This window comes from Ursus americanus, chromosome 5, assembly GCF_024610735.1.
Source record: "Ursus americanus isolate L20-20 chromosome 5, mUrsAme1.1.p, whole genome shotgun sequence".
Lineage (NCBI taxonomy): Eukaryota > Metazoa > Chordata > Mammalia > Carnivora > Ursidae > Ursus > Ursus americanus.
Window position 1 is genome coordinate 407,854 of NC_142131.1, and position 22,409 is coordinate 430,262.

The following is a 22,409-nucleotide window of genomic DNA, read 5'->3' on the forward strand; positions in this document are numbered from 1 at the left end:
AGGAAAGTGGATTGGGAACAGACATCAAGAGGCTGAGGCACAGGCACCTGGAAGGTTCAGTCAGTTAAGCGTCTGCCTTCAGCCCAGGTCATGATCTCAGGGTCCGGGGATGAAGTTCCAGGGAACCTGCTTCTCCTTTTCCTTCTGCCCTCCCTCCCCCTGCTTGTGTGCTCACATGCTCTCTCTCTCTCCCCAGTAAAATCTTAAAAAAAAAAAAAAAAAAAGAGGCTGAGGTACAAAGAAAATCTCAAATGAGGTTTCCCAGGACAAAAATCCTTTTATACTTCAAGACAAATTTTATATGTCCATACTATGCCCAACTAAGCTGGGTATATGGAGTTATAGTTTACCCTCTTTTAATGTCTTCTTCCTGAATATACACCTTTTTAAAGATTTGTAAAGTAACCGATTTCTGAGCTTACGTTAATTAAACCATCAGCCTATCATGTCCCCACCAGACAACATGGCCAGAAAAATCTTAAGATGACTTCTACCCCCATACCTATGTATACCAAACTGATAGTTTCTACGACTTTATATAGTTAACCTTAATTTTCCAAAACAGGGTTAAAGCTTTTAAAATAGCATTTATCCTGCTTAAATAATAAATAGTACTGCAAGAAAATATGATTAAAATGCTTTTTATTTCTCAGACTTTTCTATATGAAGGCCTTACATTTAAATGGTGAATAAATGTGTATCTACTGCACAGGGATTTCACGCAATTCAAAACAGCACATAAGAAAAGTCTACTGTACTTCCAAATGACGTCTATTAAATCAGTATTACCAAAGAACTTTCTACATTCATCACCATTACTTTCCAAATCAGATCACACACCTACTCTTTATAACTGAGGACGGATGTCATGTTAATAAAAGCTATCCATAGTACCTCCTTAAAAAGTTGCTAATTACCTCCTAAGGTGGGAAATGTTGCCCTTCTGAAGTTACTACTCTTATATATAGATGTGAGAATGAGGTCTCCTCACCTTTACAATACTTGGTTCTACTCTCCTCTCACTAATATTTACTGACTTACAACGGTCATACATAGCTCCAAGATTTGACACTCACACATAAAAACAGCACACTGAAAGGGGAAATCATTTCATCTCGACCATTTAAGTTCATTTTAGCAAGTTTCATATTTAGAGAACATGACCACATATATGAACTCTCTACAGACATGTTCAACTCTTCCTGCTTATCTATCACAGTCCATCATACTTAACTAAAATCAAGGTTAGGCCAAAACCAAATCAAATTCCACCAGAGATTTTAAAAAGAAAATGACTTGCCTGTTTCGAAATTATCCTGAAGTTTTCGCGGATGAAGTCTTTTTTCACATTTCTATTAAAAAAAAACACACACACACACACACAACACACCAGCTGCAGTTACTCTACTTACTATAAATGAGGAGACATATGATCAAATTTCTCAGGAGGAAAATTAAACCAGTAATATAATCACCATCCCCAGTCTTACACTGGTATTTTTATTTTTTTTTTTATTTTAAGCCTAAAACTTTTTTTAGTTCTTGATTACATGTACAATATAGAAATACCAGGAAAAAAATTACTCGTTAAATTTCTCAACCCAGAGATAATTAACATTTTGGTGGATCTTTGTAGCTTTTTCTCTATGAAGATACTGTGAATTTTCTTCATAATTACTAAAAATAAGTGGAATTATTCGGTACATAGGACTATTCTATAACCTACTTTTTTTTTATTTTTTAAAGATTTAGTTGTTTTAGAGGAAGAGGGATAAAACATGAGCACATGAGAACAGGGGGAGGGGGAGAGAGAGAAACTCTAGCAGACTCCCCACTGAGCGCAGAGCCCAACATGAGGCTCGATCACATGGGGCTCAATCCCATGATCCTGAGATCATGACCTGAGCTGAAATCAAGAGTTGGATGCTCACCCACTGAGCCACCCAGGTGCCCCAGTCTACTTTTTAAATGTAACATACTGTGAACATATTTTTTTTCAATAAATATAAACCCGCACCATCATTTTTAATGACTACATGGTAGTCCACTGCATAGATCTATGATATTGCATTTAAAATTATATTCTTGGATATTTAGATTGTTTCCACATTTTCATTATTCAAAACAGTAACGGGATGAACATTCTTTAACATCTTCTTCTAGGGAAACAACTTAAGAACCTTTTCAGGCTTTCCATATAGCCAAGCTATCTCCCTAGAAAACTGAACCAATTAGTTATTTTTAAGTGTTGCGGAAACACTCAACAATATACAAATGGCTCTCTTTTTATCTGTGCCAATCTGACAGGAAAGAAGTATAATAGTAGAAGGCAAGTAACCTAACAGTAAACTCATCTTTAACATATGTTTGCCCATGGAATCAATACACCCCAACTTAAGTAAACAGCAAACAGAAAATCAGGTAAAAAATTTTAGCTAAAACCTTAAAACTGCTATTATCACCCACTATTAAAAAAAGAGAAGTAGGTGAAACTACAAGAAAACTCAACATACAAATACCAGGACTTACAGAAAAGATAAGAAATGGAGACCTGTTAGTTATGAATTGCTACTTTCTGGAGCACAGACTAAAAGAGTGAAAGTAAATGCCTTAAAACGCTCACAGTAATCTGTCTTTAGGCCTAGTCTAAGGACTATGGCACTGGCTTGATTTTATTTTTAACTTTTTAAATTCTATCAACTTGAAGGAAAAAAATACACAATGATGTTCTTCCCAACTTTCAACTTTATTAAAACAATACAGACTCTATTTAGAAAAATACAGAAAAATAGCCAAGGACTTGCTCTTTCTTTTAGAAAGCAGGGTTGACTACAAACTATTTTCACAGTAATAAAAAATATTTAAATACCCACATAAAAAAGCAAAAATCAGATGTGCAACTGAATCAATGTGACAAATCTGTAACAGAGTAGTCAGAGATTTTAAGTGAGCAAATAATGCACAATTTCATTCCATAAAATCTTATCAATATATCAATTCAATGTGCTTTTGACAATGCCCTTGCTCCACTCCTAAAAATAGGGTGAACTGCCTTCTTAGAATTAGAGCTGTTAAGTCTTACCATTAAGGGATTCTGCTGCTTGGCTGGCTGGCTGTGGACCCCGTTTGTTCTTTTCTTTTGATTAGGTGAATCCTGATACTGTTTTCTGCCATTTCCCCTCATACTTTGATTCTGTTTTTCCAATGAGAAAAAAATAAAATGTAAGCCTACAATATAATGTAACAGGACAAAAGCATATACCCCCAAGGTTATGTTTAGCTGGCTGAATACGAGTTTAACAAAGTCTTCCAAAAATTCTCCTAGAACACTGGGGAACCACATCATATCAATATTTTTAAACAGAACACACTGCTTCACAAAACAAGATTCCACTAAAGGTATGAAATAGCAAGTGCAATGGTCCCAAGGAATCTTGTCTTATCCCATTTCTGCTTACAGATTTTGTTTACAATGCATGAGTTTAAAAAAAAAATGGAGGGGGAGAGAGGAACAAGTTTGAGAACCTTATACAACTGTCAAAATAATCTGTGAGGGGACTGCCAAGGCACACCGGCCACAGTTCTTAAAACAAGGAATATATAGCAGATGTGATCAACTGTTACCCTAAAATCTGCTTTAAATTATTAACAAACAAGTAAGCATTTTTAAATTAATAATCCTTTATATGAAATAAAGACTGGTATTTTAGAAACTTAGGCCATTATCCCTGAAGTTAGACCTAAAGCCTGAACATGCATTAGTGGACATTTTGCAATTGTATTATTTAACAGAGTTAATTTTCTTATCCCTCCCCCCCAAAACTTCTAAGTTTAACTTAAAAAATAAAGTTTTTAAACATTAATTTGTCCCTACAGGTCTTAAAAGGACAGCTAGTTAAGAAGACTAAAACAATGTGAATAAAATACTTTATTGTATTTTTAAAAATATCAAAATATATTTTATATTCTACCTACCTACAAAAAAAAGTTAAGCAGTTCCTAAAATAGCTTGAAAACAATAGGCTAACTTTTTTTTAAGTTTTCATTTCAACATGGGGCTCAAATTCACGACCCAAGATCAAGAGCTGCATGCTCTTCTGAGACCCCAGTGCCCCAACAATAAGCTAATTTAAATAAAGAATGGTAACGGAACAGAGAACAAACTGATGGTTCCAGAAGGGGGATGGACAAAATGGGTGAAGGGGAGTGGGAGACACAGGCTTGTAGTTATGGAATGAGTAAGTCACAACAATAAAAGACACAGTGTAGGGAATACAGTCAATCACATTGTAATAGCATTATATGGTGGTTGTATGGTGACAGATGGCAGCTACACTTGTGGTGACATACAGAGATGATGAATCACTATGTTGTATACCTGAAACTAACATAACATTGTCAACTAGACTCCAATAAAAAAAATTTTTTTTTTAATAGTAAGGAAATAAGTTTACAGAAACTCATGTTACCACATTCTTTTAATTCAATTTCATTCATTCTGCTCTTCCTGGTATTTTTTAGTGTGGTACAAGAAATACAAAGTTTACCACTTTACTTTTAAATGTACAATTCACTGGCAATAAGTATAGTCCCAATGTTGTACGACCACCACCTGTATCCAACTCCAGAACTTTTTTCATCATCCAAAACAGAAACTTTATACCCATTAAATAACTCTGGATTCCCCTGTCCCTCAGCTTCGGTAACCTCAAATAAATCTCTATCTATAAATTCGTCTATTAGGTACCAAATCTAAGCAGAACGGTACAATATTTGTCCTTGGTGTGTGACTTATTGCATGCAGCATGTGTCTAAGTTTCAATGACCACGTTGTAGCATGTGTGTGTCACGATTTCATGCTTTTTTACGACTAATATACCTCTGTATGTATATTCTGTTCATCCGTTAATCTGTTGACAGACATGCGGGCTGCTTCCACCTTTGGGTTATTGTGAATAATGCCACTATGAACACTGGTATACAAGTTACCTGGTTGAGTCCTTGCTTTCAATTTTGTGAGGTATATACCCAGGAAGTGGAGTTGCTAGATCATATGGTGATTCTGTATTTAACTTTCTGAGGAACCACCAAGCTATTTTCCATGGCAGCTGTACCATTTACATGCCCACCAAAAATGCACAGGGATTCTAATTTCTCCACATTCTTGTCAACACTTGCTATTTTCCTTTTCTTTTTCTTATTACAGCTATCCTAATGGATATGAAGTGGTACCTCAGTGTGGTATTGATTTGCATTTCTCTAATGACTAATGATGCTGAGAATCTTTTCATGTGTTTATTGGCCATTTGCATATCTTCTTTGGGGAAATGTCTATTCAAGTTGTTTGTTCATTTTTTTAATTGGGGTTTTTTCATGAATTTGCGTGTCATCCTCGCGCAGGAGCCATGCTAATCTTCTCTGTATCATTCCAATTTTAGGATACGTGCTGCTGAAGTGAGCATTAATTGGGGTTTTTTTTGTTGTTGAGTTAAAGGAGTTCTGGATGTTAATCTAACATCAGATATGTGGTTTGCAAATAATTGTCCCATTCTGTGGGTTATGTTGTTTCACTCTTTGAGAGTGTCCTCTGATGCATGAAAAGTCTGTAATTTTGATGAACCCAGTATATTTTTTAAAAGCATGAAAACAAAGAAGAGTAGCACCCAAATGGATGGCTAAAATGATAAAGACAGATAATGCCAAGAATTAGTAAGGATGTACAACAAATGGAGCTCTCAAGTATTTGGCTGGGGATAAAATTTGAGAACAGGCATACCCAGTAATCCAGAAATTCTGTTCATTATCTATACACAAAAGAATGCTCATCAAAATATACATAGATATTCATAGCAGCATTGTTTGCAAAAGCCCAAAACCAGAAACCACCAAAATGTTCATTAAGAGTAGAATGGATCGATTAAGTGTGGTATAGTCAAGCACCAGAATACAACACGATAATAGAGCTGTCACTGATGGCGTATATACCAAAGTCAGATGTTACTTTTTATTACTTACTACACTGTATTTATACCGAAACTGTAAAGGTTAAGAAGTCTCAGCCATGCTTCAAATCACAAGTCAGGAACACAGAAGTCTTTGAGCAACAATTCAGAGCTCTGTAACTGTCAATCTGCAATTCTACATTCAGATACATTTCAAAGTCAAATCTAAAGTTATGAAAATCTTTAAACGTATTATCACTCACCTTTGCTTTTAAAAGGTCAGACATTTCAGAATGATTACTATATGGCTTTTGCTGCAGTGGTTGCCTGTGCTTTATCCACTGGTCACCAGGAGAACCTTCAGGAAATAACTGCTGACTGTGGCGGAATTTGGTTCGACTATACCAAGATTTAAAAAACAAAAACCAGATCACAAAATTTTCACTTAAAATTTTTCTAACATCTTGATAGTTCATCTTACAGATCACAAACTTTACTTTCTTATTAACTGCCTATCTCCCCACAGTGGAATGCAAGTTCCGTAAGGGCAGGGATTCTTATCTGCTTTACCTATTGCTTTATCCCCAGCACCCAGAAGAGTGCCTGGTGTTCACTATTTCTTGAATGAATTAATAGTGTTATTTTTAATCCCAAACCTTCCTAAATTATCCATATCAACTCCTCCCCTATAAGTGATTATACCTTTAAAAACCTGAAGAAAATAATTCTAAATTTACTTGAAACAAACAAATACAAGTGGCATTCCTTCTTATTAGCTAGAGTGTGGAATTTGATCCTGCACAAGTCAGTTACAGATCCCTTCCATGCTAGAAGAGGATCTAAAAACTTAAGCTATATTCTAAAGCAAAAAATTAAGGGGCCCAAGACAGTATATGAGCAAATTAAATAAAGGTCTGGTCTCAAATTCTTATGTGAAAGAATTTGACTGTAAAAGGTTGCACTCACACAGTAGTTTATAATAAAGAAATACCATTTTACAGTACCACTTACATGTGTAACAACAGTCCAGAGTCACTGATCCAAAGAACTGTACTACAGTATTGTTTCTGAATGTTTCAGAGTTCTTCTCCTTTCCCATTTAAAAATTATAATAAAATTGCAGCATGCCTACTTTCTTGAGATAAAATTCAGGTATTTCCTCCAACACATCATTACAGACATTAGTCTATATGCTAAAAACACACCATCCTGCCAAAGAAACCTGAAATTTGGTTAAAGTTGCTTCATTATGTCCTTACTCCACTCTCCAGGACCACAAAGCCTAGGACTACAAGATACGGGACTCACATCACACATTATGGTGGACAGAGTCTCCCAAACATGAACAGTCACACCATTGTTTCCCAAACACTGTCACTATTTTGTGACTTTTTATATGTTTCTTTTTAATCTTAGCTATACTCCTGTCTACTTTTGCTATACTGTTTCACTTATGTCTACTAGTATATAATTTGGTGATTATAATCACAGGTTCTAAAAGGCAGAAATGACTCTCAAGGCATTTAGTCCAAGCTCCTGTCCTCATAAAACCCAACTAAGATGGAACAGTCCCTATGTATTTAAAAAAATTATTGACTGTAGATGTGGTTTGCTCCTGTTTAATTTCTGAAGCCCTCAGACAGAATCAGAACATCTAAATTAAAGAAAATGTATAATGCAGCTCTCTCTGAGCCTAACACATAAAAGTTCTAGCAAGCTTACTACAAATATACATCCTTATTTAACAAAATTATTTACTTAGCCTACTCTATAATTGTAATCTGGATATAATTAAGTTCCAACCAAGAAAATGTTCTTTGTGGTTCCTGTCCATGTTAACAGTCACTTTTTACAGTACAACAAACACTCTTTGTTAGGGAAAGAAAAGCAGTAAGCCCAAGTCTTCACAGTTCTATCTTTCTGAACAAATTATACAACAGCATTCCTCATCTCTCCTATACAAAAACAGACCTCCATTCAATGATCTTCCGAGACTCAATTGTCTCTAAAGTAGGATATGAGAACAGAGAACAATAGCAACGCACACAAGAGGCAGTTTTCTTCTTTTCCTCATGTTCTATCTACCCATCTGAAAAGTTGGTACCCTCTTGTGTATACTATTTTAAAATGTGCCTGAAGCTCCTTTCCAACTCCAATTAACCTTTTTCATCTCATCAAAAACCCTTTAAAAAAAAGTTCTATTATCTCTAAGACCAGTAACAAAATAATACCTACAAAAAAGAATCCAATGCCTCTGTAAACTTTAGAAGGAAAATGCTACTGCATTAAAAACTATCAGAACGTAGGAATCCTATGACTTTATTTCTTTACCTCAATTTTTCCACAGTGGGTTTAGCTGGTGTGCTACCGACTGAGGAAAATCCATTGTCACTGTCTGAGGAATCTCCAAACCTCCGCGAAAGCCAGTCCCTTAATGGTCTATGGAAACATTAAGAATTCACTCTTAAAACTTGGCTACATAAAAAAACTATCAGAATTAGTTTTGTATTTCAAGAAATAGGAACATACCTGATAAAGGGAATGGCCATAAAAAATTTGTTAGGTGCCAGACCAAGTTTGGATTTCGGGGTCATATCATTTCTATGACACGGCAATTTCTCAATGGAGAACCACTCAATGTTCTGAGACACAAGAAAATAATTCATTTAGTTAATTATTATCAAGGAGTTCCAAAAAGCAATTTCCTACTTCATTCAATTGGACTACCGTCCAGCAGCCTGAAAATACTTTCAATTACATACCCGAATTTCTCTTCTGGTTTTCGGGTTAAATTTTGTGTCTTTTGGAATTCCTGGAATGATGTACAAACGAGCAAGCTGGTCATTGATTCGAAGTTCAATGTAATCATCCTTACAAATATAATCTTTGATATCAAAACCAGTTTCTTCAAAGACCTGGAAATAACAAATTTAGATGACGATTTTCAATTGTTGCTGTTAGACCTCCAGTTTGTTAAAATTTATTTCAAAGTAAAAACTCAGAAATTTCCAGGCAATTAAAGGCATGAAAGCACGAGGCAAGAAATAAGAATATTCCAGGATCTAGTTCTAGCTCTGAACTGTTCGACTATGAATAAACCCTTTTATATATCTAAGCCCAAATTCTTCACCTATTCAATGAAGGAAGATGTGTGACACTGTGATTTACAAAAAGAAATATGTATTATTTGGTCTTCATCCCCTTTCTGATACAAAGCTCCTAAAACCCTTGGAATTTCCTAGTCGATGAAAGCAACCAAGGTACCCTTTGTCATGTTACTGAGGTGACTTTTGGACCCCACCTAAAGATGGGGGGCTGACTGCTAGGACAACCAACCAATGGATCAGAGGATTAGTACTTTCAGTCCACCCTCAACCCCTACCCCACCTCCCATCTCCATGAAGGGGAGAAAGACTGGAGATTGAGCTCAATGGTCAACAGCCAATGATTTAATCAACCCTGCCTACATAAAGAAGCCTCCACAAAAACCCAAAAGTGGGGGACACGACTTCCAGGTTGGTGAACGTGGAGATTTGGAAAGAGCAGTACACTAGGGGACAGCATAGAAGTTTTGCACCCTAGGGGTGCCTGGGTAGCGCAGTCGTTCAGCGTCTGCCTTCGGCTCAGGGCGTGATCCCTGCGTTCCGGGATCGAGTCCCACATCGGGCTTCTCTCCTGGGAGCCTGCTTCTTCCTCTCCCACTCCCTCTGCTGTGTTCCCTCTCGCTGGCTGTCTCTCTCTCAAATAAATAAATAAAATCTTTAAAAAAAAAAAAAAGTTGTTTTGCACCCTTTTCCCATATCCTGCCCTCTGCAGCTCTTCCATCTGGCTGTTCTTGAGTTATATATCCTTTTAAATACACCAGTGATCAAGTAAGTAAAATGTTTCTCTCAGTTCTGAAAGCGACTCTAGCAAATTAAACCCAAGGAGGGGGTCTTTGGAGCCTCCATAGGTTAGAAGCACAGATGACAACCTGGACTTGCAACTGTCGTCTGAGGTAAAAGGCTGTCTTGTAAGACTGGGACCTTAAGCTACAGAATGTGATGCTACTTCCAGGTAGACAGAGTCAGAATTGAGCTGAACTGTAGGACACCCAGCCAGCGTCTGACAATTGCTTGTTGGTGAGAGGAATGCCACCCCCCCAACACACACACACTGTAATTGAGTCCAGAACTCTTAAAATGCTAGAATACAGCAGCGGTTCCCAGTCTGTGGAGAGTACATACTGGGACAACATATAGATTTTATTTGTAGCATCTACAAATCTACACGTACACCAAGCTACAGACTAAAACTTGTCTTACGCATATAAAACTGTTTTTCGGGCTCCGGGGTGGCTCAGTCAGTTAAACATCTACCTTCAGCCCAGGCCATGATCCCAGGGTCCTGGGATGGAGTCCTCACTGGGCTCCCTGCTCAGCAGGCAGTCTACTTCTCCCTCTCCCTCTGCCCCTCCCCACCCTCTCCCTGCTCCTGCTCTCTCTCTTGCTAAGTAAATAAATAAAATCTTTTTTAAAAAACTATGTTTCAAAAATGAAAACAGAATTGTGATTAACACTAACATTTAAATGGACAGATTCCAAAAGTACAGCTACAACCCCATGTGTGGGAGTGGGAGGGGTAGGGAAGTGAATGCAAAAAAGCTGAAAACCAGTGAAATAGACTCATGGTTCTAAAACTGCCTTCCCTCTGCAGTGCCTCCAGGGCTGGAAGAGGAGAAGTGATGTTACATCTAACCTTCATCTCTTCCCTCAACCAGAGAAACCACGCTTACTCTGATTAACATACTGGGCTTCCGTATAAAGTAAAAAACCACTGGTCTCTTCTGGCCTTAAAGTTCTCCTTCAAATAACATTTGTATTACTCTGACAAAGTCCTTCCCCACTTTACCCCCACCAATCAAAAAGGCTTTGAATTCTCAGTGGCTAGAACCCCCTGTGGATCTTTTACACATCCCCAGTACCTCCCCTTTCCTCTGGTTTCAGCATCTCCTAACCAACAAGTGTGACAGAAGATGTTAAAACACATGGACAGGCCTGAATCTCTTACGAGGTACAGGTATGAAGGAGCTATTTCTACTCATTTGTCTCTTCCCTCCTTGTCAGTTCATGTACCTCATTCTACATTCCTCGAAAAAGGCACAGCTATCCTTCTCCCAGACGTGTGTAGTCTAGGACTCCCAGTTTAAGCTCCTCCAGGACAACCAACTCATTTCTGTCACCATTTCTGTAAGTCCCTAAGTATGCTAAACCTCCTGTTCCTCATTTAAAAATTAAAAAACTAGGTGAATATACTCACTTGAAAAATGTTCCATGGTATATAGAAAATGAGAAGCATTATTTGTATTTCCTACTTCTGGACATGTCAGACTAGGTACCTAAGTACATAAGTGGCATTGAAAAAAAAGGAAAGTTCTCTTGTCCCATGTTTCTTTACATCTACATCTGGTATTGTAGCTATACAAGAAACAGGTGATCAGTGACATTTAACACAGCAGAACTATGTATTTTTTCCAGAATAATATTCTGAAGCTCAGTAACAGAGGTTTCATTCCTTCCCAAATCTTAACATTTATATACACAAGACAATGTAATTAAAACCATCAATCATGTGGATTTCACAACACATATTATGCTATCTGATGTTTCCATTAAAGCAAAATCCAGATGCTTTACTTTTACTTAAAACAAAGGTCTACTCCACTGCTTGAGAGCTTAAAAACGTTTCTGATTATAAATCAACCTTGAAGGATATTAGATTTATAACTGTAACAATTAAGACTGGGGCACCAAAAAAAAAAAAAAAAAAAAGACTGGGACACCTAAATGTTTGCACATCAATGATATATGAAACTGCTTCCCTTCATCAAAGGGAAGACATAAACCAGCATATATTCACAATACAATCCAGAATATATTAGAAAGTCCTATGTACCAATAAGACAAGTAACCCAACTTCTAAAAATGGGTAACATAAGTGGGTACTTAATTAAGAAAACATTCAAATGGCAAATAAGAACATGACAATGTGCTCAAAATCATTAAACTTCAAGAAAACGTAAATGAAAAATACAATGATAAAGCATTACATTCCCATCAGAATGGCTAAATTTTTTTTAATTGAGATATAATTAACGGATAACATTATATTAATTTCAGTACAACACAATGATTTGGTATTTGTATATACTGTAAAATGACCATAAGATTTTTTGTCCTTTTATTGAGATCTAATTGACATATATCACTATATAAGCTTAAGGTGTACAGCATAATGCTCTGACTTACATATATTGTGAAATGATTACCACCCTCAGTTTAGGTAGCAACCACTGCCTCATATAGATACAGTAAAAAGAAAAGGCAAAAGAATTTTTTTCCTTGTGATGAGAACTCTTAAGATCTACTCTCTTAACAACTTTCATAGATATATCATACAGCAGTGGTTACCTACAGTCATCATGCTATACATTACATTCCTATCACTTACCTATAGCGGCAAGTTTGTACTTTCAAAACCATGTTCCTCCAATTCTCCCAACCCCCAACCCCTCTTCTGGGAACGACAAACCTGATCTCTTTTTCTGATTGGTTTTTTGTTTTTTTCTTTGTAGATTCCACATATAACTGAGATCATACAACACTGGTCTTTCTCTGACTTATTTCACTTAGCACAATGCCCTCAAGATCCATACATGTTGCACAAATGGCAGGATTTCCTTGTTAATGGCTGAATAATAGCCATTTTGTGTGCAGGTGTGCGTATGTATATATACCCACAACTTCTTTATCACCTGTCAATGGACACTTAGGTGTTTCCATTTCTTAGCTACTGTAAATAATGCTATGACCATGGGTACCGTGTCTTTTCAAATTAGAGTATTAGTTTCTTTTGAATATATTCCCAGAAGTGGAATTGTTGGATCATATGGTAGTTCTATTTTTTGAGAAACCTCCATACTGTTTTCCATAGTGCCTACACCAGTTTACAATCGCACCACCAGTACAAAACGGTTCCCTTTTCTCCACATCCTCACAACATCTGTCATTTATCTTTTTGATAATGGCCATTCTAACAGGTGGGTTTTTTTTTTTCTCTCATTGCAGTTTTGATTTGCAATTTCCCTAATGACTAGTGATGTTGAGTATCTTTTCATGTACCTGTGGGTCATTTGTATATCTCCTTTGGGAAAATGTCTATTCAGGTCTTTTGCCCATTTTTAATTGGATTATTAGGGTTTTTTTTTTTGCTATTGTGTTCTAGGAGTTCTTTGTATATTTTGGGTATCAATCCCTATGTAGTTTGCAAATATTTCTTTCCCATTCTGTAGGCCTTTTACTTTGTTGATGCTTTCTTTTGCTGTAGCTTTTCAGTTTGATGCAGTCCCACTTGTTTTTTATTTGGTTGCTCATGCTTTAGGTGTCACATTAAAAAAGCATACCGAAGGGGCGCCTGGGTGGCTCAGTCGTTAAGCGTCTGCCTTCAGCTCAGGGCGTGATCCCGGCGTTATGGGATCGAGCCCCACATCGGGCTCTTCCGCTATGAGCCTGCTTCTTCCTCTCCCACTCCCCCTGCTTGTGTTCCCTCTCTCGCTGGCTGTCTCTCTGTCAAATAAATAAAATCTTTAAAAAAAAAAAAAAAAAAGCATACCGAAGACCCACATCCACGAGCTTTTTTCCTATATCTCCTTCTAAAGTTTCATGGTTTTAGGTCTTACATTTAATTCTTTCATCCATTTTGAGTTAATTTTTATGAGTGGTATAAGGGATCTAATTTCATTCTTTTGTCAATGTCTAATTTTCCCAGCACCATTTACAGAAGGGACTATCTTTCTTCCCTTGTGTTCTCTTGGCTCCCTTGTTAAGTATTAGTTGACCATACATGCTTGGGTTTACTTTGGGCTCTCAATTCTGTTCCACTGATCCATTTTTCTGTTTTTATATCAGTACCATATTGCTTTGATGACTAAAGCCTTATAGTATAGCTTGAAACCAGAAGTGTGATGCCTCCCACTGCGTTCTTCCCAGGATTGCTTTTGCTACTCAGGGTCTTTTATGCCTGTGAACAAATTTAGGACTGTTTTTTCCTGCTTCTATAAAAAAATGCCATTGGAATCGTGATACAGATTACACAGAATTTATAGATGGCTTTTACTACTATTGACATTTTAACAATATGAATTCTTCCAATCCATAAACATGGGATAAAACTGCTGAATTTCTCATGTAGGCCTGGATAACTGGAACTCTAATATATAGGTGGTAAATTGGTACAACCACCCAGAAAACTATTGGCAATAGGTTTGCAGCTTCTTTATGACTAAGCCATACCTAGAGAAATGAGCACTTATTTACCTCAACAAAGATATACCAGCATATTTATAACAGTTTTATTAATAATAGCCAAAAGTGGGGTGCCTGGATGGCTTGGTTAAGCGTCTGCCTTCAACTCAGGTCGTAATCTCAGGGTCCTGGGATCAAGCCCCACATCGGGCTCTCTGATCAGTAGGGGAGTCTGCTTCTCCCTCTCCCTCTGTGATTGCATGCTCGCTCTCTCTCAAATAAATAAAATCTTAAAAAATATATATATCAGCCAAAAGATGGATACAATCCAACGCATAAGAGATAAAGCACTGCACCTATCTGTACACTGGAATACTAAAGAGCAATAAAAAAAACCCAACTACTGATACATGCAACAATATAAATGAATCTCACAGACTTATATTGAACCAAACACACAAAACAAAGTACCTAATGCAAAAGCCTTTTAATATGAAGCTCAAGAACTAGCAACACTAATCAATGGTAATAAAAGGCTAAGTAGTCGTTCCCTCCAGGAGGTGTGGGAAAACTGGGTATTGACTGAGAAAGGGCAGGAAAGAATCTTCTGAGGTGCTGGCAATATTCTGTGTCTTGATCTGGATGGTGGTTTCACAGATATATACATATATAAAAATTATTAAACTGTTCTGATTAGCTTCCTTCCTTGAATAGTATTTATAATCAGAAATAAGTATACACATCTAGTCATGTAAGTCTATATGTGAGAAACCATGCTGAAAGTAAACAGTATAATCTAAGTTCCTTGTGCGCATAACCTGTTAACTTTGTGCTACAAATAGTATCTAACTAAATACACGCTTAATAAAATAAGTACTGAGGAGCAGCGAGGTGGCTCAAATGGCGAAGGATCGAGCCCCACTGTCAGGCTCCTTGTTCAGCAGGCTTCTCCCTCTCCCTCTGCTGGGCGCTCCCCCTGCGTGTGTGCGCACGCGCGCGCTCTCTCTCTCTCTCTCTCTCTCTCTCCCCCTCTCTATCTCTCTGTCAAATAAATAAGTAAAATCTTGGGAAAAAAAAAAAAAAAGCACTGAAGAAGACTGAGGAACTTTTTCAAATTAAAGGAGACTGAAGATAGGTAATAATTAAATGCAAACACAATGCCTGAGCCTGGAAGAGAATCCTGGATGCGGAAGGGGATTGAAACTGCTAAAAAGGACCACAACGAGGCAATTAGTAAATGTGAACATTAAATGCCCATTAGATAACAACACCTACCAATGTTAAATTCCTGAATTTGATAATTACACTGTGATTACATAAGAGAACTTCCCAGTTCTTAAAACTTACATGCAGAATTATTTAGGGATTAAGGTACATTATGTCTGCAATTTACTCCTACTAAATTATTCAGCAGTAATAATAAAAACCAAGGGATGTCTGCGTGGTACAATCGGTTAAGCATGCAACTCTTGGTTTTGGCTCAGGTTGTGATCTCAGGGTCATGAGATGGAACACCGTGTGAGGTTTCATACTCAGCATGGAGTCTAGACTCTCCCTCTACATCTCCCCACCATGTGCTCACTCGTGCACGCACCCTCGCGCATGCTCTCTCTAAAATATATAAATAGGGGCGCCTGGGTAGCGCAGTCGTTAAAGCGTCTGCCTTCGGCTCAGGGCGTGATCCTGGCGTACCGGGATCGAGTCCCACATCAGGCTCCTCCGCTATGAGCCTGCTTCTTCCTCTCCCACTCCCCCTGCTGTGTTCCCTCTCTCGCTGGCTGTCTCTCTCTGTCAAATAAATAAATAAAATCTTTAAAAAATAAAAAAATAAAAAATAAAAATAAAATAAAATAAAATATATAAATAAATCTTTAGGGGCGCCTGGCTAGCTCAGTCGGTTAAGCATTTGACTCTCAATTTCGGCTCAGATCATGATCTCAGGGTCATGAGACTGAGACTCTGCATCAGGCTCCATGCTTAGCAGGGAGTCTTCTTGGGATTCTCTCTCTCTGCTCCCACGCTCGCTGTAAAATAAATAAATCTTTTAAAAAATAAAATAAAAACTGAGGCGCCTGGGTGGCTCAGTCGGTTAAGCGTTTGCCTTCGGCTCAGGTCATGATCTCGCAGTCTTGGGATCAAGCCCTGCATCAGGCTCCCTGCTCAGTGGGGAGTCTGCTTCTCCCTCTCCCTCTCCCCCTCCCTCCCCCACCCCGACTTGTGCTCTCCGCTCTCTCATGCGCTCTCTCTCAAATAAACAAAATCTTTAAAAAATAAAATAAAAACCACACGCACATATATAGCAAATCTAATAAACCAAATATGGCAAAATATTAGCAGGTGAATCCATTCTTTGTTATTTTGCTCTGTACTACTTGAAATATCTCAATATTAATATATTTAGTGCATTCAAATATGTACTTAGTAAGTTAACAGCTATCATCCTATGCATAGGCTTCAGAAATTAATAGAGCATGCACTGCTCTTTAAGGAGATCAGTCTAAAAAAGAAAATAATTGTAATAGGACACACATGCCAAGAGGTAGGTGGGTACTATGGGAATACGTAACTCAGCTCTGGGTTAAGGTGAGGTGTCAGTTGTGAAATGGGCGGTCTTCTGGAGAAGGTGCCATGGACAACGTCCTATTCCACTGGATAAGCCTGAGCTGGGACTTGAAAGATGAATAGGAGTTTGCCAGATAAGAAGAGAAAGGCATTCCGTTTAGAGAGCTGGGAATAGCTATAGCTGGAGTCATACTGGAGAAGGTGGTACAATAGGAGGCAAAATGAAAAGAGCCATCAGCACTAAACACAGGCAGCTTCAAACTCTGCACAACCAAACTTAAAACAAGTATAATAAAGTAACAGATAAAATCTCTCAATTCTGAAAGTGGTAATAACTGATTTGCCTCCAAAATTAGGAAACCGCTCTCATCACACTTACTGGGGAAAGTTTTTAGTAGCTCACTTACATATAAAGATACCAAAGACAAAAATTTTAATACCATCTTCTGTGGATCAAATTCATTTCTGTATTACAATACTTAATTTTCCTGGCATATAGAAAACCATTAACTTCTCTAATGATATCAGATAAAAATCCCTAAGTAAGATTTAAAAATGTGCTATCCTTGGGGCGCCTGGGTGGCTCAGTCGTTAAGCGTCTGCCTTCGGCTCAGGGCATGATCCCTGGGTCCTGGGATCGAGCCCCACATCAGGCTCCTCCGCTGGGAGCCTGCTTCTTCCTCTCCCACTCCCCCTGCTTGTGTTCCCTCTCTCGCTGGCTCTCTCTCTCTCTGTCAAATAAATTAAAAAAAAAAAAAATCTTAAAAAAACAAAACTAAAAAAAATAAAAATAAAATAAAAATGTGCTATCCAAAAAGCACCGGCACAGACATATAATGAAATCTATCTAATGTCCTTTTATAAACTTACAGGAAAGAGGTAGAATAAATCTACCAATAGTTACTCCGTACAAACTCTATCAAAATTAAATCACAATACACAGGATTAAATGCATAACGAAGTCAGTTTCGTTACAATAAAATACACTGTTTTGCTAAATAACAAGCAACAAAATAAATGCTGAAACAAGTCAACTGCCAAGTATCATTTGCTTGTGCAACAACTGGTGTCTCACCACAACTAACAATAAAAATATACTGATTACCCTAACACATCCTTTCAACAGTATCTAGAAAACATTTTGCACATCTTTGTCCTAAATCTACTTCACTGAATAAAAGTAATCAGAACCCAATTAACAAAGGTAAACCTTAAGGTCAAGGATTGGAAACTACTCACGAAGGCAGCACTAAGTTTTCTATTGACAATTTTTCATACTTTGTCCCTGAGAAGGCTGCCATTGCTTCTCTCAGTTCAGCCCACATACACAGCCCTTATAAGATGGGTCAGATTCTGATATAACAAAACATCTCTGGACGGCCATATATAATGAAATAATAACAGTAACATAACTATAATAAACCAAGTTAATATGTCATTAGCAACTTAAAAGAAGGGTAAGCACCCATGATGGAACTGCATAACTTAAAAGTCCAAGAAAAAGCATTTAAGGTATCAGTCTCACTAGTGGCAGCTAAAAAAATTTGGAAAGAAGTCTTCCTTATAGGTTAATACAAGTGAAAATTAAAAGGAACGCTGTTATTTTTCAGAGGAGTTTGTGGTTAATATCCCCATCTGGCTTTCAACTAAAAACACAGATGGTACATACCAGCCCTATCATCGCCAAACAGTACTGCAGTACCACCAAGTGGCAGAAGGACACACTACATACAAGTCTAGGACTGCTAGTTGAATACTTTGATTACTCAAAATGGCAACTGCTATGAACTAAACTGTCTCACCGAAACTCACGGTGAAGGCCTAACCCTCAATGTGCCTGTATTTGGAGACAGGGCCTGTGAGGAGGTAATAAAGGTAAAATGAGGTCATGAGGTTGGGGGCCTAGCCCGAGAGGGCGGATGTAAGAAGAGGAAGAGACATGGCACACTCTCTGCACTCACAAAGGCACACAGGAAAGACCACATAAGCACACAGTGAGAAAGGAGCCACCTACAAGCCAGGATGAGAGCCCTCACCAGAAACCTTATCAGCAGGCACCTTGATCTTGGGACTTCCCAGCCTCTAGAACTGAGAGATAATTTCTGTGTTTAAGCCACTCAGGCTGTGGTATTTCATTATGTCAACCTGACTGAACTAATAAAGCAACACTCAACCTTAATCCTAAAGCTTTTCTCTCTTTGTAACAGAGGTAATCATTTAAAAATCAGATATAAAAGTCAAATTCTAATCCCAAATTTACAAAAACTAAAGACAAGGTTTTTTTTCGACAAGTTCCTTTATCAGTGATAAGAAGATGTTTCTTAGATCAGAAAGGTTAGAAGGATTAATTCTTATTATCAAAAGGAAAAAATCCTTCCCTGAAATTACGAGACTACAGTTCCTAAGAATACCTGTGCTTTCCTCAGAGCAGGACAAAAACTCTAAAACAGAAAAAACCTCAGTGATTCACATCAGAAAGGTAAATATTAGAAAACACATATACTTAAAAATCACAAATTCCTTCCGTTTTCATCTCCGTTGTTTAGAAATACCCATTTACAAATATTCCTGACTGCCTATACTGCAGTAGTCAGGAACATGGACTCCAGAACCAACCACCAAGGTTTTGCATCCCTGTTCTGCCGCTCACTGTGAGATCCTGGTATGTTACTGAACTGCTCTGTTTCAGTTTCTCTCCTATAAAGAGGAGATCATCTCCCATAATGGCTGTATCCCTTCCCCGTAAGATTCTCTGTAGCATCCTATCATCTACACTCCATTCTCCCACTCCCCGTGCCCTAATAAATTTCATTTACTTTCTTATAAACCATGGTGATCTATAATCATTACTGAAATTAGCACCACATGAATCGGACAATCTTCTATCTTAGTATCCCAGAGCAGAAAACAAACAAATAAGATAAACTAAATAAAAACTGGGTGCCTCAGCTCACAGGTTAACTGCCTCTGCCCCTCTCCCCCTATTCCCTCCCCCAATACCTTATTTCTGCATCACCCTGACTCTATAACATAGTGTACAAAACTGGTCAGAAGAGACGTTCTAGTGATAGATGTAGACGATCCCTTGGCATGGGATACTTCTCTTCAGTTCTGCAAGTTTAAATATTTGATTTCTTCCAAGTTCCCTCAAAAAGATCCAACTACAGAGACAGCTGATCCACCAAATTTAGTCCAAATTTAGCCTGTTTCCTAGTTAATGCAGTGTCTTTCCTGGACCCAGACAATTATCTTATTGCTATAGGACTAATCTAACTCTACGTACAGAATTACACATCAATTCCTCTAGGTGGATGCTATGATTTTTGTTTTGTCCTTCCTTTTGAGCCAGAGAACCACAAGGTTTAAGGACATAAAAGGGAGAGTTTACAACTATTCCATTTCATTTCATATCATCTACAGAAAGAAAAGGGAAAGCTCTTAGAGTATGTGTCAATTTCTCACCTGCTACCTAAACAGCTTTCAATCTTAAGAGGTGTGCATAAACCTTTACTTACCTATATACAATGGCTTTGTCTATAAGCTGTTGAAAACACTTACTTAGATAAGTTGTTCCATACTGAATTGAAAATGCAGCATTTTTAATCATTTTTAAAATCCTACTCCAAAGTAAATAACCACTAATGGTTTTTCTTGTTAAATAATTACTAGTAGTTTATAAGAATTTTAACTACTATTGCTCACTAATAATTAAATCCAAACTTAAACCAGGTGGTGAGCACTGCTTCAGGAAAACACGGAGTCAAAAAAATAAACAAGGCAACAGATCCAAATGAGATACGTCACAAAATCAATACTGCCACCTCAAAAATATCTCAAAGTTAGTCATTAACACTTAGATTTTAAAGATATCTACTTCTAGTTATGAAGCCCTTAAGTAACTCTTCTTAATAAATGTGTATCTTATAGAGAAATTAAGTGACTCACCCAAAGTCGCTAGGCTACTAACATGTACAAGAACTATACGGGAACAAAAATCTTTCAACGCCTAGACCAGTTTTCTTTCCATTCTATCATGCTTCTTTATAGCTCAACATCTCAAATTTCAAGGATAAGATGTAATGTGTAAGAAACTGATAAATAAGAATACAGTCCGTAATATATCACAGGTACTACATAATTAATGCCAAGCAAATGTCTAGACAATAACTTATTAAAGTTCCAATGTAAATGTAGGATAGAGCTCACTGATTAAATTTTTAAATAAATGGAATTTTAGTTAAGAATGAACTTTAGAAATTATCCACCCTACAGAACGGCTAGAATCAAAAAGACAAGAAATAACAAATGCCAGTGAAGATGTGGAGAAAAAGAAACCCCCATGCATCTGTTTGTGGGAATGCAAACTGGTGCCACCACTGTGCAAAACAGTATGGAGGTTCCTCAAAAACTTAAAAATAATAATACCACATGATCCAGTAATTCCACTACGAGGTATTTACTCAAAGAATACAAAAACACTAACTTGAAAAGGTACATGCACCCCTATGTTTATTGCAGCATCATTTACAACAGCCAAGACATGGAAGCAACCGCAGCATCCACTGACAGATGACTGAATAAAAATATGGAATATTACACAGACATAAAAAAAGAATGAGAGCTTGCCATTTGCAACAACATGGATGGGATCTAGAGGGTATTACATTAAGTGAAATAAGTCAGAGAAAGACATTACCATATGATTTCATTTATATGTGGAATCTAAAAAACAAAACAAACAAAAAGTAGAAAAAGACCCAAAAATAGAGAACTGATGGTTGCCACGGGGGGGGGGGGGCAAAATGGATGAAGAGGAGTAGAAAGTACAGACTTCCAATTATGGAATAAGTAAGACACAGGGATGAAAGGTAGAGAATAGGGAATATAGCCAATGGTATTTTAGTAACAGTGTATGTTGACAAATGATAGCTACACTTGTGGTGCGCACAGCATAATGTTTAGACTTGTTGAATCCCTATGCTGTACATCTGAAACTAATGTAACACTGTGTGTAAACTATACTTCAATTTAAAGAAAAAGAAATTATTCACTCCAAACCTCATTTTACAAATAAGAAACTCAGATACTGGATACAGAGCGAGTTGGTGGCAATCCCTGAGGGAAAAAAGATAATTTGAGCTAGGTCTAGACAGGATTTGGTAGGCAGGAAGAAGAGAGAACCTTCTAGTTAGGAAAATAATATAAGCAAAGTTTAGACGCTGAAACAAAGCAGTCAAATTCAGACAGAAAATAAATTCTTTTGACTGAAAATAAAGGCAAATAAATTTAGGAATAGCTAAATTTTGTGTTGGGAATAAGGGAGGGAGTTTCAATACTTATAAGAATTAAACTTCATCTTATAGACAATAGGAAGCTAGAGAGGGTTCTGAGCAACAAATGTAAATTTCTTAGGAAAGCCCAAATTGTGTACTTGTCTGGAAGCCAAGACTATAAACACAAAACAAGCACTAGTGTAACTGCCAAAATGTTTTACCAATTGCAAATCCAGTTATAAAAAAAAAAGGTAGAGAATATATCATCAAAATAAAAGGAGTTAGAGATAATTAAAAATGGGCAAAAAAGAAAATGGAAACAAATTAAGGGAAGAATGATAGAGAGAGAT

At 37.3% G+C, this 22,409-nt stretch overlaps 1 protein-coding gene and 1 non-coding gene across 7 annotated transcripts in view; both read right to left on the reverse strand.

The window, feature by feature from the left end:
* The window catches only part of DCP2 (decapping mRNA 2), a 66,607-nt gene that overhangs the window by 20,033 nt on the left and 24,165 nt on the right, over positions 1 to 22,409 (reverse strand). For all 6 annotated transcript variants that reach the window (XR_006776170.2, XR_006776173.2, XR_006776172.2 and 3 more), the window contains exons 5-10: positions 8,705 to 8,857; positions 8,472 to 8,584; positions 8,274 to 8,381; positions 6,206 to 6,341; positions 3,083 to 3,193; positions 1,301 to 1,352 (exon numbers count right to left, since the gene is read on the reverse strand). Coding sequence is in view for 1 of the 6 variants with exons in the window: in XM_045777295.2 (XP_045633251.1) it covers positions 1,301 to 1,352; positions 3,083 to 3,193; positions 6,206 to 6,341; positions 8,274 to 8,381; positions 8,472 to 8,584; positions 8,705 to 8,857 (673 nt within the window). In the remaining 5 variants the exon portion in view is untranslated. The remainder of the gene's footprint in view (positions 1 to 1,300; positions 1,353 to 3,082; positions 3,194 to 6,205; positions 6,342 to 8,273; positions 8,382 to 8,471; positions 8,585 to 8,704; positions 8,858 to 22,409) is intronic.
* Positions 5,356 to 5,462, reverse strand: LOC123779324 (U6 spliceosomal RNA). Its single transcript, XR_006776174.1, has one exon. It is a non-coding gene; the product is annotated as a U6 spliceosomal RNA (small nuclear RNA).